General features: G+C 40.8%; 1 protein-coding gene and 1 long non-coding RNA gene across 2 annotated transcripts in view; one reads left to right on the forward strand and one right to left on the reverse strand.

Moving 5' to 3' along the window:
* Window positions 1-2,400: 2,400 nt before the first annotated feature.
* On the reverse strand, window positions 2,401-16,636 carry NUS1 (NUS1 dehydrodolichyl diphosphate synthase subunit). Its single transcript, XM_072141709.1, has 5 exons — window positions 15,995-16,636; window positions 12,747-12,860; window positions 8,201-8,353; window positions 6,446-6,545; window positions 2,401-5,562 (listed from the first exon to the last, which is right to left on the reverse strand). Exons 1-5 carry the CDS (start codon window positions 16,413-16,415, stop codon window positions 5,472-5,474), a joined length of 879 nt encoding a protein of 292 aa, XP_071997810.1. The 5' UTR covers window positions 16,416-16,636; the 3' UTR covers window positions 2,401-5,471.
* Window positions 16,449-16,881, forward strand: part of LOC140121724 (uncharacterized) — a 52,989-nt gene continuing 52,556 nt past the window's right edge. Inside the window, exon 1 of the long non-coding RNA XR_011854168.1 lies at window positions 16,449-16,740. This is a non-coding gene — a long non-coding RNA (uncharacterized lncRNA). The remainder of the gene's footprint in view (window positions 16,741-16,881) is intronic.

Raw genomic sequence — 16,881 nt, forward strand, 5'->3', positions numbered from 1 at the left:
TAATAGGGGAGGAACCAGTGTTGTCGGCCATAAATGGGGAGGATGCACACAGCATTCAGGGAACCTACGCTGTTGGCAGGGAGCCTTCGGTGGTACAGCAGAAGTAGAGCTTTCACTGACTCTTAAAGGGGTTTGCCATTTTTAACCCCTTAAAATTTTACTCTGTTGCTGTTTTAGCTCCTGTCACTCAGTGATGGTCAGTGTAAGACTCCAAAGTGACCCCTCAATTATCAGGGGACAGGTTTATATACACTCTTCTGAACAGTCTACTAGTATCGGACACATAGAAAGAGAGAGGAAACAGATCAGAAACTATGAGATCCACATGACATTCTCAGCTCTGCTACCACAGTCAGATCTGCTGTGCCTCTCTCTGATGGGAGGGGTCTTTATCCTTTCTTTGCAATTTCATGTTCCTACCAAAGGTCAAGATGCAACCTCCAGCTGCTGTCATATGGGGGGTGGGAGGAGAGTTATTGAAATATGAAACATTGGGGCTTGTGACATGTTAAAGCAAGGAAAAGACCAGGGATGTGAATAATTCTGCAACCCACAGTAGTTCTGTGACAGAAACCTTTGTATAGCTAATAAATCTGTAAGGCACTGTACAAGTTACAGAAATAAGTGACATGCTGTGGGGGTTACATCCCATTGTACAAGTCATTTTGTACTGCATGTGTCACAACTGAAAATGACAACAAAATAACCACAGAGGTAATATTGCCCTTAGCACAAAGATGGCCCTAGCCATTTTACCAATACTAACCAGATTGTCTTAATATCTTACAAAATAATTATTGATAAATTATCAATAAACAATAACTTTATTTCAATTCAGTTCTTATACAACGGATTCATTTTTCAATAAAATTTAATGCCGAGCTTTTATACCATAAAAACTTTACATATTTACATATAGCCAACTATTACAGCGACAAAGAGCACAAACTGACTCATTGGTACAGACTTTACCGAGTAATTGTGAAACCCATAAAAAAAAAAAAGTTCACATACATTCATTCATGGATTCTCAGATGGGCAGTGCTTGGCACTAGTGAAAAATGTAAAATGTTTAGTCTCTTGTAAAATTTTTGTTTAATGACAATAGATATACATAAATTTGTAACGGCTCTTCAAACAGAAATAAACAATCTGTAACGTTACAGATGTCTACAATAAATTGTTCTATTTAGAAAGTGTATAAACCTCTGCAAATGATTTGTCATAAACCGATCCTAGTTGCAGGTTTCTTCAGACTGAAAAATCCATAGTGTACACATTTTTGAAAGATCCCTAATGTCTGCAGTTTCTTCAATTTCATTATCGGCTATTAAAGGGGCAATTCATGACCTGATGAGTGACTGGACGGCAGTACTTGAATAAGCTGTGCTTAGATCTCCAGAAATAACAACCATCTTTTATAGGTTTTTACCCTTTAAAATGCATACCTTGCTTTTTATTTGCTTCACACCCTTGAGTGTGTGTTTAAAGGATGAAATGGTTAAAATATAATAATATCAGCAGTGACCTGTCTCAGCTAGTGATTGGTTGATATTTTCACTATTCAGAGAAAATCAGGAAGTTAGGGACCCGGTAAGCACCAGAAACAAGAGCCACATGAGATTGGCAAATTGGGCTACAGGTCCTACTACTGCCCCTTTTTTACACTTTTTTTTTTTTTTTATTAAAAGAACAAAACATTGATTCTTACCTCACCAATCCCTTTTTTACACTTCCGGAATCCCTGCTACTCATCTTAGCACATAGGAATCCAGCTCAGCCAGAGATTGACTAGGCTGGCATTTTCCGTTAGCAATGTAACATGAATGGCAAGATAGTGGCAATTATTATTATTTTTCTTTTAATGAATTTCTATCCATTTGGATAATGTTGTCCCCTGCTGGACAACTCCTTCGGGTTACAGAAAAGCAGCTGTGGACGTTACATTTTACCATGGAAGACTATAAATTATTTCATGCATGGATTCAATGCTAAGGACTATCATGGCAGAATCTGTAGCTGCTCGATCAGTTGCTATGAGGCAGTCCGGACCGCTCAGAATTTCCCCCTATAGATTATCAGTAGAATCCAGTAGAATTCCAACAAACATCTAAATTGAAAGGTGTCAAAATGTCCGAATTGCCAATTGGAGATAAACTACTTCCGAATCGGACAGTAACTTATAAATATAGTTCATTAAATTTGCTTAAATTCTGCGAAGATCAAAAAGCAAGTTGAAACTTGAAATTTCCTCAGTTTATAATCCCGAAAGTTTTTGGTTTTAAGGAATATTAAAACTAAAGCAGAGTTTCAGGCATTCAAGTTCCCTAAAACTGACTTGAACAGAACAACAATTTGCAAGTTATTGAATGCTTGTAGGTAAAACAAAGACATTTCACATATTTTGTAGATTTTTAATCTTTTTATAAACAGATTCTTCACGTGGCACAGATTTTGCATGTTGTTTTCTTTTTACTTTGTCACCATACAACATTTTTTCAACAAGGTTACTGCATCTTGGCATATTCTATAGAAACAGAACAACAAACTCTGGATGATAAAGTAATGACTGAAAAACATGGTGGAAAGGGGAGTTCCCTCCAGAATATTGTTTAAAGATGTTACATGGCAGCCAACATAAAAATAATAAATACCAACTATTGCCTCGAATTACATAATTGTAAAAAAACAAAAAAAAATTGTGTATATTCTGCCATGAAAAATTACAGGGAATCACTGGTAGTAGACCTATGGTTTCCCAAAATAACCGTTTTATAGATCATCTTTCACATCTAATAAATAATACCATAGTCCTACTGTGTAACAAGCAGTGGTTACAATATATTTCAGCTATTGCACAGCAAAAGTTACTGACTGAAGGCAACATAAAAGGTGCTTCACTTTCAAGTCTTAGCAGTGCATAAACAGATGTGACACACAGGCAATATATTGGCTGGAACTTTTTAATTGAAAAAAAAAAAAAAAAAAAAAAACCAAAAAACTAAATCCAGAGTGGTAAACACTGGTTATTTATTTTATGCCAAAAACAGGACCTACGGTGAGGTGTCCATGACCCAGAGGTTAGAGGGAACCAGTCACCACCACTGTGTGCTCCACTACAGCTCCTCTCCCCCACTGATGTCAGCTCAGCATGTTGTGAGCTCTGTTCCTGTGAAGGAGCTGATGGGAGCTGATGGGAGCTGAGCAGTCTGCAGCACAGACAAGTCACAAGTTGTTTTTTTTTTTTTTTTTTTTGGAAATGCATCCAAACCAAAGCCAACCCCTGGGACTAAACAGAGGATTTTGTCAAGAAGCCAGAAGTTATAACACGCAGTTATATTTTGATGCAAATGCTTAGTGAAGGCAGAAAGGCATATTTGCACTGCAGGTGTTATGGGCTTATGCAAATTCTCTTTAGTGAAAATAGTCCCTGGTGACAGGTTCCCTTTGAAAAAGCATCAAAGACAGAACCCATGAGTCATGCAACAAATTAGTCCCTCCATTTAGCATAATGTAGTCTATCAATTGTGTCCATGGTGCTCTATCAATGCTTTAAGAGTAACTAAACACTTGATGCAATTTTTTTTTTTTTAATTTTAAAAACTAATAGTTCAGGGGATATCAGAAAACTTTACATATTAACGTATATTATAAAGGAGCTTCACTGTGCCGTTTCTCCGTTTTTTTCTCTGGCAGTGGCAACGTATATACTTCTGAGGTCCGTCTACATTAGACAGAACAAAGATGAACTCTTTCCATGCTTAGAACCTCAATTACCCTATATATTATACAATAATGCTTTGTTCCCTCACCTAATTATTGTTCACTGAGGAAATGTATGGAGAGTTAAGACTCAACCTTTATTTTGTTTCAAATAAAACCCTTATATATACTGAACCACCACCTTATGTGTGTCCCTAAAACAATAAAATATCTGACGTCCTTTCTCTTGTCCTTCATGGTAATGAAAAAGTGCAAAGATGACGAGGCTCTGGGTCAACTAAAGCAGTACTGGTAGCTAGTGTGGCACCTCAGAGCATATAGGAGATAGCCGCAGAAGCAGGTCAGTAGCTCTGCAGTAGAGAGGGAGCATTGGCAGTATTATCAGTGTAGAGTGCAGAGGCTTTACCAGATCCTCATCATCTTTGCATTTTGCCAGTACTCTGGTCCAATGAAAAGAAGGATGAGAGAGGGAATGTGTCAGTATTTTTAGTTTAGGGAAACACATTAAGTGGTGGTCGAGTATCCATATATGTTTAGAAACAAAAAGAAAAAAAAAAAAAAAAAAAAGGGTAAAGTCTTAACTCTCCTTACACTTTTTCAACCAGGGGGCAGGGAGGGGCTCCAGTCCCATTGACTTTTTGTGGCCCTGGGCCTGGACGAGGGGTAGGTGATCGCTTCCCCACTCTGTGGGTGCCTTTCTGGCCCTCCATAGCAATCAGCGGTGTACGTCTTTAGAGACAAACAATGCTGGATGCAGGCAGCGATACTACCATTGTCTAGACCAGGTACAGACAGTGTTGCTATGAAGCGATTGTACTATGCAGGGACAGTCACTGAATACAGGACAGAAAGCACAAACTGCTTAAATAAGGAAGAAAGGAAGGGACAAATAAGGACAAAGGAACATGTTTCTTCAGCAAGTATATAACAAAGTTAAATCAATAGAGCAGATAATGATGGTTATGTCAAAAGTTTAGTCACACTTAAAGTTGGGGGGGTGGGGATGTTAGCAATGGGCACTGTAGCAGGAATTGTCTGGTGTTGTGGCCAAAGATTGATGGCGATAAAGCTGACCATTAATAAAAAAAATAATGCATGGGCAACAGCTGCAATGATGCACATTATCAAGCTGTTAAACCCTTAATTAATAAAAAAACAATATTCAAAACTAAAAATTATAATACTACAATGTTTGCTGACATGTAATTTCAGTGCAAATCTTCATGGGAACTATTCAAGTTTTTCTGTACTGTCTGTAGTTAACATATTTGACTAAAATACTTGATCTAATGGTTTTGGAAATCAATGTTATCACTGCCAGGGAACATTTGTAACCTGTACATTCCAAATATCTTTGTGCATTTTACAAAAGCACATCCACATTTCTGTCCAAAAGATAAAAGCAGCTGGACGGACTGACAACCTAGTCATTGCAGAATGATGATACACCTGATACTGGACAACTTCATGGCAAGTCAGGTAGATATTACAGAATATGAGTAAAAGGAGCAGTAGCCTCCCCAAAATCATCCCAGCACCTATTTCCATGACCATGTTTACAACTTAACTTCCAGAAAAAACTGGGAGCATTTTAACCGCTGCCTTGAAGAGACACCATTACAACAAGGTCTATGGTAAAGGACAAGAAGGGTACAAGCTGTGAACCACGCTGAATCACAGATTGCTTGTAAACGAATGCATTGAGTCCCTTTCGTAGGAAGCTTGAACTGGCCCAGCAGAAAGCAAGTTCACTTTCCAAGCCGCTGCTCACAGCCTGCATAGCAACGGAGAGCAAATAAAAAGTCTTCGTACTGGATATTCACATGGGATGGCAGAGAACTGAAAAACAGAAATGTATACTGCATCAATACTAGACAGAGGCTGTGTAATACCATAACATACAGATTATAAAAGAATTACAGATTAAGCCTTTTAAGGCCTGGTCAGAATGGAGTTTATGACCAGGGCTTTTTAAACTAATTTTCATAATTGGTTTAAGATCCATAACTTCCTTTTTTGTGCAATAGCGTAAACATCGGGATAGTTGAAAATAAATATTGTTAAAAAGGACATTTCCCCCTATTTTTAGTTTTTTTCTTTCAGTTTTCAAATTAAATCAAAATGAACATTATAAATGATTTCCCTAGTATGTGATGGTCATTTTGAAATATATTATGTATGGTCTGGGGCTGTTGGATATTCTTCATTTTGTCATCTTCTGGCATTGATAACTTTTTCATACGTCAGTGTACGGAGCCATCTGTGGTATGATTTTTTTGTGAGATGAGTTGACTTTTTCATTGTTACTATTTTGAGGACTGAAGGGCCTTTTGATCACTTTTGAATTTTTATGGTTTAATTTTTTTCAACAAATTTTTTAACAAATGGCCAGCAAACATGCAGCCTCGGGTCTTGTAAAGACAAGTGGCTGTCATGGAGACAGATTGTTGCTCCTTGATGACATCACAGAGAACAACTATCTAAGCCAACATGGTGGCTCCTGCATTTTACAAAGGGTTAACACCTGCAATCAATGCCAGCCCCGAGCGCGGGTGTTACTGGTGGGTGTTTTCTGCAATATGCTGTATATGCTCATCCTTTGACCCTCTCCACAAACCCGCAGCCACCGTGTGACGTGATATGTCACATGTATGTAAGGGGTTAAGGCCCAATTAAAAATGGTAATAAAATACACTGGCAAAGATAGAATTGTTATACTTACATAATTTCTGAAAGTCTTATATGCCATGGCAGAAAACCTACTGTACTACTGATAGAGCCAAATTTTAATATAAGATCAGGATCTGGAAAGTTTTGTGTACCTAGAAGGAAAAAAAAAAAAAGTGAATGATTTTTAAGTAATTATTGTAATCGCGTAAAAGGTTTGCAGGCACTTGTGATCATTCCCCAATGTGGCAAACATAATCTTGTTATCCATATAGAACCAAATCTTGGTTCTACTGAGACCAAGAATTTTCTCCAACAAAAATAAAACCTTGCCTTAGTATGAGTTTATCTTCTTTCTTTTTTGGAGCATGTTCTACACTGCATGTTCATTGTGATCCCAATACTTTCTGTTCTTAATAAAAAGGCACAAAAAATGTTTTCTTATAAAAAAAAAAATTATGAAAAGCTTTATCATAGAAGTCTATATAATTTATTGTAGAAGGCAATCGGATACTACCCACATATACATTTACATACAAGGTGCATGTACTGCTGCACTGGGATGAGTGCATGAACTAATGCTGTACAATAAAAATAAAACCTTTAAAAGTCCTCTCACCCATCTTGCCCCAGGTCCTCTCTGACAACACTGCAAATAACCCCTCATTCTTACTGAGGCAGTTCATGTTGAAAGGTCACAGGGAATTAAGTGAAATGTTTTTACCTTAAGGATATCTACTTTACCACAACAATAAAATGCACATTGCTTAAAGGACACCTGTCATCAGGTCTGTGTCACTTGTCCTGTCACTACTACCTGTTGGAGCAGCTCACAAGGATCCCATCCCAGCCTTTATCTAGTTATTTCATACATTATTCATTGTAAAATCATCTATTTTTTATCATGTAAATGAGGCTGGTCACATGGTCAGAGGCAGTGATGCCACCTCTGTTACCCCTCCCCTCTCCTCCCCCTGCTCATGTCTGTGTGTAATGTATGGTAAAGCATCTAGTGTGTGTGCTGCATCTGCTGACATGCTGCATCCTCCTAATACACATGTGAGAGACACAGACATCAGCTACACATGAATCTGACATGGCTGCGTCCTCCTAATATACAGGTGAGAGACACAGACATCAGCTACACATGAATCTGACATGTTCTGCTGTAACATGGCTGCCTGGAGCTGTTGTATCTCTCCTAAACACACACACATGCACACACAGGCTGCAGGGGGCGTGGCCACCAGCACCAGGAAGCACATCATTATACAGCCTCACATCATTATACAGGCTGTCAGTCAAGCACTGGGGGTGTGGCTGTGCTTCCCACTCATGAATAGAGTGGACAGCTTGAATATGCTAATGCTTCATTGGACATTTCACAGGTCATTTGCATACAGCTTTAGGACCTCATTGCTCAGGTTTAGAGGCATGTAGAGGGACAATGAAGGGATAGAGGCAATGCTCTCTAATGGCAGTTTATGAAAATATATTTAGTTTAGGGGGGTTATTTTGCATGACGGGTTCTCTTTAAAGCGAACCTGTCAACAGGAATGTGGTTTTTAGCTGGTAAAAGGTTCCAATAGCCTATGCTATGCCGATTTTTATGCAGCTGCCCCCCCCCCATTCCACTCGGGAATATTATCTTATAAATATGCAAGGCATAGACTACTGAAACCCGTCGTGAAGAATGTCATTTTTAGCTGGTGACAGGTTTTAAAAGACTAGGCTACACAGATTTTAAAAATGCCTTTGTCAGCATTCCGAGTTCACTTTATACTGTAAATAGCAAAAGTGGTCACATTACTTCTTAAAAGATGGTCAAGGACATCTACATCCAGGTCTGCCGGTGTCTTCTGCCCGTCAGCTACAAGCTGACAAAAATTCTGAGCAGCTTTTACAATGTTTGGCTTCCCATCCTCTGGAGAGAGCACCTTTAACACAGGCAAATGACGAAAACCTGTGGATGTAGAAAACATGTAAAGCATCATTAGTCAAACATAGAGAGTGTTTTGACATCTTTACCAACAAATCTTCAAACAAACAATCATAAATGAAATACCAAGCTCATCGATCAACCGAGATACTGCTGTGCTCAGCAGCAGTTACACTCTGTTCATGCAGAAGTTACAGAACTGATAGGGCTGGGGTGGCAAAGACTGGAGACCTGCTGGAGATTGCTCCCATCTTTATGTAGAAATGTTTTTGGTGTCACATAACACATAAGAAAATTTTTCAGTTCCCACCAGGCTGGTGGTTTTGTGGGTTACAGAACCGGAGATACAGGCAGTTAAACACATAGTTGGAAATGGAAGGTGCAAAATAAAAAATGGAATTACCGTATATACTGGAGTATAAGCCGAGGCTCCTAATTTTACCACCAAAAACTGGGAAACCTATTTACTCGAGGGTGGGAAATGCATTGGTCACAGCCCGCCCCCTGTAGTATGCCGCCAGCCCGCCCTTAACGACATGCATGGAGAGGGCTCGCGGGCTGAGCCCTCTCCATAGCCGGTAAGTCTTAGCTGCATATTGCAGCAAAGGCTTACCAGTAACAACCGCGATTGGTGCCAGCAACGATCGCGGGTGTTTTCGGGCTGATCGCAGCTTTGCAGGGCGCATGGGCGCCGCCTTCTTTGTGAGGATCGCCGCTCCCTGTGACGTCATCGGGGAGCGGTGATCCGTCGCCATGGTAACATCGGGTCTCACAAAGACCTGAAGCTACTTCGGGTTAACCCATTCATTAATAAACAGTAAAAATCAAACACATTAGGTATCGCCACGTCCGAAAATGCCCGATCTTTCAACATATAATAACGTTTTTTCACTGTGTTTAACCCCGAAACGGAAAATCGCGCCCAAAGTCGAAAATGGCACTTTTTTGCCATTTTAAAAAAAATAAAAAATTCTATAAAAAGTGATCAAAAGATCACAAGTCCTAAAAATGATAACATTGTAAATGTCATCAAAATCCGCAAATAACGGCACCACCTACAGCTCCATACACCAAAGTATGAAAAAGTTATTAGCCCCAGAAGATGGCAAAATTCCCCCCAAAAATTTTTGTACAGGAGGTTTTCATTTTTTTTAAATGTATGAAAATATTATAAAACCTATATAAAATTTGTTATCCCCGTAATCGTACCGACGCAAAGAATAAAGTAGACATGTCATTTAGGGCATAAAGTGAAATCCGTAAAATTCAAGCCCACAAGAATACGGCACAAATGCGTTTTTTTTTTAACCAATTTCCCTGCATTTGGAATTTTTTTCCCGCTTCCCAGTACATGGCATGGAATATTAAATACCACCATTTTGAAGTGTAATTTGTTATGCAGAAAATAAGCCATCACACAGCTCTGTACATGGAAAAATAAAAAAGTTACAGATTTTTGAATGTGGGGAGTGAAAAATGAAATCGCATAAACGAAAAAGGGCTGCGGCTGGAAGGGGTTAAAAAAAAACAAACAAAAAAAACCAAACAACTTATATACTCAGCCTCCAGCGGCCCTAATGCACAGCGCGGCTCCTCTTCTTTCTTTGGTCTTCTGTAACAGCCAGCGTAGACACGGCTATGTGCTCTGCCGGCCGGCGCATAACATGGCCGCGTCTATGCCGGCTGTTACAGAAGACCGAAAGAAGAAGAGGAGCCACGGTGAAGACAGAAGAGGAGCCACGTCGACATTGGGGAGCCGTGGTGAGCATCGGGGGCGAGTATAAAAGTTTATTTTTTTATTGACTCATGTATAAGTTGATGTGAGGTTTTGATGATGTGAAATCATCGAACCACAAGTAATTATGAGTATTTTTCCCCAATACGACATCTCCATGCCAAGGGGGCGTGGCTGGCAGAGAAATGGGCCGATGCAGGAAGTTGCTGCACTGGTGCCAAAAGTTTGCCTGCTGCGTATATAGGGCCTGCTGCGTATACAGTAGGTACAGAAAGAATTCAGACCCCTTTAAATTTTTCACTCTTTGCAGCCAATTAGTGAGATCAAATACGTTCTTTTTTTGCTCATTATCGTACACTCTGCACCGAATCTTAACAGGAAAAAAAAAAACAGAAAATGTAGATATTTTTGCCAATCACTCAAGAAAAACTGAAATATCACATGTCATAAGAGTCCAGCTGTGATTGATTAAATTTGGAATTGGAACGGCACACACGTCTATACAAGACCTCACAGTGCACATCAGAAAGAAGAGGTCTAAGGAACTCCCCAAGAGCTCAAACATAATTGTCTCCGGGCACAGATGTGGTCAAGATTACAAAGAATTTCTGCAGCACTTAAGGTTCCTAAGAACACAGTGGCCTCCATAATCCGTAAATGTAAGAAGTTTGGGATGACCATAACTCTTCCACAACTTTGCCATACGGCCAAACTAAGAAGAGCCTTGGTGGGAGAGGTAAAAAGAACCCCCAGATCACTGTGGCTGAGGTCCAGAGATGAAGTAAGGAGATGGAAGAATGTTCCACAAAGTCAACTATCACTACAGACTTCCACCAGTCAAAAACTTTATGGCGGAGTGAGGCGACAGAAGCCTCTTCTCAGTGTAAGACATATAAAAGCACTCATACAGTTTGCAAAAAAAAAAACATGAAGGACTCCAAGACTATGCAAAATAAGATTCTCTGGTCTTACAAGACAGATTTAACTTTTGGTGTTATTTCTAAGATGTATGTGTGGAGAAAACCAGGCACTGCTCATCACCTGCCAAATACACTCCCAACAGTGAAACATAGGGATGACAGCATCATGCTATGGAGGTGTTTTTCAGCTGCAGGGACAGGACGAATGGTTGCAATTGAAGTAAAGATGAATGCGGCCAAGTACAGAGATATCTTGGAGAAAAACCTCTTCATGAGTGCTCTGGACCTCAGACTGTGCCGAAGGTTCACCTTCCAACAAGACAATGACCCTAAATACACAGCTAAAATATTAAAGCTGTGGCTTCAGAACAACTCTGTCTACTAACAATCACTATCCAACATGAGGGAACTGGAGAGGATCTGCCAGGAAGAATGGCAGGGCATCCCCTAATCCAGATGTGAAAAACTTGTTGCATCTTTTCCAAGTAGACTCATGGCTGTACTAGCTCAAAAGGTTCTTCTACTCAATACTGAGCAAAGGGTCTGAATACTTATGACCATGTGATATTTTGCTAATTTATTAATCAAGAAAAACTGAAATATCTAAATTTCATTTTTTTCCCTGTCAAGATAAGGAGCAGAGTGTACATTAATGAGGAAAAAAAGAACTTTTTGATATTACCAATTGGCAGCAATGGAAGAGAGTAATAAAAATGTAAAGGGGTTTTGAATACTTTTCATATCCACTGTATTTCTGTGTATAAAAGCACTGTATAAAAGCTGCCATCCTGCAGAGTTAAAAAGTGTTATCCGTACAAATATACACGACAAGAAGTGAAATTAATGCGACTTCTAGTGGCACCATTTAATATTTTGTATGTACTTTGAAAATGTTAAAAATTCCAAATGTATTGTCATTGACATTTTATATTAGGCTTCCTTTTAAAAGTTTTTACTTTGATGTCCAAATAACACTTCCCTTTTGTGTGGCTGGCCACTTGTAGGAAACTTTAAGAGGGTAAGAGTAAGACCCTAATAGGGTAATCCATATTATACTTACCCTGCTAATGTTTCATTTCTGTTGTGGGATCCCTGGAGAGCAGAACTCTCCCATGCCTGGGAGGACTCCTGTGGATGGAGGGGGCTGTGTACTCTTTACTATATGCACGAACCCTTTATCATAACCACTCCCAGTGCTGCTGCCTGGGGACAAACAAGAAACTTTAACAGGGAAAGTATAATATAAGCGTCCCTTTCATACTTTAACCCTGTTAAAGTTGCCAATCCCTTTAAATTAGAGTCAGCATGATCATAGAGATATAACTTTTTATACCTTATATAGTTTGTTATGTCTAAACATAAAATTATCATTTAAAAACCTTTTTTTATTCTATACTATTTATGGATTTATTTTTAACTTTTAAAAAAAATATGTTTTAATAGGTTGTGAAACAGTGATTCAAGGTTCATGAAGTAGAAGGATTTAAACCTATACATGGCACAACACAACAATGATATGGTACTTTCAGTGTACAAGAATGTGTCAGCCAGAAAGCCATATCCCATTGACAGGATAAAGCTTACAGTATATGCCCTAACTCCGAACATAAAGACTCCTGTGTATAGCAGCTCAAACCGGATGACGGACCAGACAATAGGCTAAAGCTGAACAGTGCATTTAACATCTACTGATCTGGGAAACAAGATCTCAGGCTTTGTATGAAAGGAAAAGCAGTGCGTAGGCTGTGAATAGGTAGATCACCTTTATCTGTTCGGTCAGCAGCGCCATTTGCATATTCCAGTGGATACTTGGAGCACTCCTTCTGCTTCTTTAACACTTCATCCATAAGTCTGGAGCTATTTTGTTTGAAGATTCCTTAAAAAAGCAAAACAGAGAAGTTCATTATCCTCTTGCAGTGTTTGCATGTCCACCACAATGTTTGCTGTTAAACAGAAAAATTTAGTCAGAACCAGTTGAAGCCAATTTGATGAAGGGCAACTTCAGACTTGACAAAGTCAGAAAATAGGAAATAAATGTGATGTGGTCGTAATGAACTATTGTGAAGGGCAAAGCATTACAGGAGCGGAGAAGCAATCTGCACCCCAGAGTATTTTCCCATGAAGGCTAGCTGCCACATTCTTCAGGTTCTTTTCTTTTTAATGTTTCATGTAGAAATCCACACAGAGGCCCTAGCAGAGCAGATGGAAACACATGACCAGCAGCCTGTAATAACAGCTCATTTACCAACTCTGAAATCTCCCCACGAGTAACATTGTGTCTTTTCAGAAGGGTAATAATACTCTGGTTATTTTTGAGGAGTATTTTTAGCCGTAGTATGAAATTTTCAGTATTGCATGTAAATAACTTATAGGCGTGTAAGATGTTACATTGGGGTGTCAAAGGCTACGTAATCGTTTTTTAATCTCCTCAGAAACTACAGTCCACAGACCAGACTATAGGCGACACTGCCGACCCACACAATTACTGGGTGCTTAATATACAAAACATGTAATGGTTGTTACCGGTCACAAGCACTTCAGTGGAAACGCATCTGCAAACGGGCCAAACCCCTACCTACAGTCTCTGAATTCAGACGCTGCATGTGAACACAGTCCCATCCACCATAAAACAAATTAACCCCTGCTACACAAGAAAATGCAAATACAAACTGTCAAACTCTGAAAAAAATTAAAGGACACCTGTCATCAGTTTTTTGTACCTAATTCTGTCATTACTATCTGTTGGAGCAGCTCACAAGGATTCCCTCCCAGTCTTTATCTAGTTAATTCATACATTAATCATTATAAAATCATCCTGTAGCAGTTTTAGCACTCATACACATACAGGCTGCAGGGGGCGCCAGCACGAGGAAGCACATAGAGGAGCCAGCATCAGGAGTGTCGCATCATTATACAGGCTGTCAGTCATGTGTATAGGAGTATCTCATACAGACAGCCTGCAGGGGACGTGGCCACCAGCACCAAGAAGCACATGGAGGAGCCATTACACAGGCTATCAGCCATGTGTATAGGAGTCTCTCATACACACACACAGGCTGCAGGGGACGTGACCGCCAGCACCAGGAAGTACATGGAAGAGCCATTACACCTCACATCATTATGCAGGCTGTCAGTCATGTGTATAGGAGTATCTCATACACACACAGGCTACTTGGTATCTTTTTGCACAATAGTCAATCGTCACTATGCATAAATATGTTACACTACCACAATCCTTTGAACATTGAGTTTGATATTATGCAAGAGCTGCTGTGTGTAACCATGACCAGCTCTGATTGGGATAAATGTCACAATACCAGCGCACTGCATCTTATCAGCTTCCTTCTTATTCTTTACACGGCATCTAAGTGCACCCAACATTGTAGATCTGGGAGCTTATTATATCAGACAAACCTAGATGTTTTCATTTGTTCGGGACCAGAACCTCAGAGATGCAAGGCAATTGGCTAACCACTAATGCATATGGCTTTCCATATACTATTAGTAATAGAGTGACTAATAAAGGTGAAGCTCTACCTTACCAGTACCTTTATTTCATACCAAAGCCACAATTGGCCAGTCATAGATATCACACTGCTAGGAGATGCCAGTGGTTATATATCTATAGAGCCTGCTAGACAGTATTGCAACACCAATCCACCCGGGAAGTAGTGCCAGAAATATTTCTGAGACACTAAGTTCTTGCTTCTTAGAAAAGATCAAGTTTTGGTTGACCTGACAGATAGGAGTCTCCTAAAAGACAATCTTTCGAAAAGCAATCAAATGACAACACTGTTGTGGATGGCCAAATATGGTAGAACTCTCAGGCTCATCCGATGGGAATCAAGAGTTGGAATTAAAACCCACATTTTAAAGTTTATACTGACTCATTGAAACCAGATAAAAGAATAACATTTGCTTCAAAGGCTTAGTTACACATTTCGATTTCTCATTTTAGAGATTATGAAACAAAATGTAAATGGCTTGCTCCGGTGTTAACTGATCCCGTGTCCCATGTAAGTGGTCAGTGAGAAGCGCCCCCCAACCCTCGAAAACCCACATGTCTATGTCAAATAAATAAGGTGGCATCCACTCCTCACTGGGCTCTCCCATGGGACACTGCCCTGCAGAAGGAAAGGTGAACTTTTAACTTTTCTTTTTATTGGAAAAAGGCAGTTTTAGTATAAAAAACGCTTTGTAAATGTGCGGATGGGGGAGCCAGAAAAAGGGTTCCTGATGACAGGTTCCCTTTAAATGTAAGTTAAGCGACTGTGCACATATTAACTATTTGTGGCTCAGCATTTGGCAGTAGGTACTAGGACAACAATAGCAAATACACCTGTTAACAGGCAGGGAAAGCCTGCAGTCAGGTTACAATGTGTGCACACACCCTTAGGCAAGCTCTAAACTGCTGCCTGTGGAAGCACTACTAATTGATTTAAAAGGTTTGTACAAAGTATGATTATCCCTTATCCACATATGGGAATAACAATCTGCTCAGTTGGAGTTGCATTGCTAGGACCCCCAACAATCATTGTGGGGAGTGTGGCACAGAGCTTCACCACCTCCGGCAAGTGCCCATACTCCCATAGTAACGAATAGAGTGGCAGGGGGTATGCTATACCTGCTGCTTATTCAGGTACTGAGAGCGGAACCTCCTAGCAGTCTGATCACCACCAATCATTGAAACATCCTATTCTGTGGATACAGGAAAAAAATAATCCTTGGTACAGCCCTTTAACTATTGAGCTACACTGCACAAAATCATATGCAATCTCAATTATGCAGATTCTTCTTCTCTGCCTCCCGTTTAATTCAACGTAAGAAACTGACAAACTCAATTTTGCAGCAACTTCACCATTACAACAATGGGTGTGGATTAAGCCAAACCAGGTAAAAGCCACAATGCCCCCTTCTCCACATGTGTCCCTCATAGAGGAGGGTGACAGGTCATGTAACATGACACATGAATGGACGCAGATAAGGGCTACGACGATTCGCCATGGTTACCTTGCGGGTCATAGACGCTGACATAGGAAATGCCCAGAGCCATGCACCACAGCACCAGGCTGGCCACGTCCGCGTAGCTCTCCTGCTCCTCGCTGATCACCAGTCCGATGTGCACGGGGAGCTTGCTGAGCCTGGCCCGGTCCCGCTGCTGGGGGCTCAGCTCTCGGTGAAGGTAGCTGCAGTCACATCGCTGCCGGAGATACGTGCCGTTTTGTGGCTGCACACACGCACAGCCGGCGCTTGGTAACTTGCCCGTGTCCCGTGGTCTCCGCTGTCGGTAGGCGATATCAGGAGGCAAGAGGAGGGCACCCGCTGCCCGCCACACTCTCCAGTGCCACAGCCGGAGCCATGCCAGCAGCGCCCGCTGCACACACAGCAGCAGGTGTAGGAGGCGCCAGGTCAGCGCGTACAGCACTGACATGTCCTCTGCTCACCGGCACCTCAGCCCCGCTACCATGCCAATGCCTTACAGGGAACTCCGGCTCCACACACGGCACACGCTCTGCCAGGATTGGACCACATAAGTCGTGGCGTCACTTCCGCGGGAAAGAAGCTGCGTGACGTGGCCGCTGCAGGTTGGAGCCGGAATCTGGGAAAACGTTGTGGAACTAACGAGATGTGATCTGTGGACTGAATGGTGCGAGGGAAGACAGCGACACCTATAGAACGGGCGAGGAAGTAGAACCCATGCGACTGCTGAGCGTCCTTCTCTGAGAACACAACACACTGAATGTGCTGGGCGCAAAGTAAGGATATGCCTGAGATTCAAAGACTCCTCTTCTCCCTAGCAGAGTGAATGCTGTTCAAGGCCAGTGCTGTTGGTAATATCTGAGCAGTAGAAGTCGAGATAAGACTAGAGGAGGCAAATCCCAAAAAGGAATTCTCCA

The sequence above is a fragment of the Engystomops pustulosus genome, chromosome 3 (genome assembly GCF_040894005.1).
Source record: "Engystomops pustulosus chromosome 3, aEngPut4.maternal, whole genome shotgun sequence".
In the NCBI taxonomy this organism is placed as follows: Eukaryota; Metazoa; Chordata; class Amphibia; order Anura; family Leptodactylidae; genus Engystomops; species Engystomops pustulosus.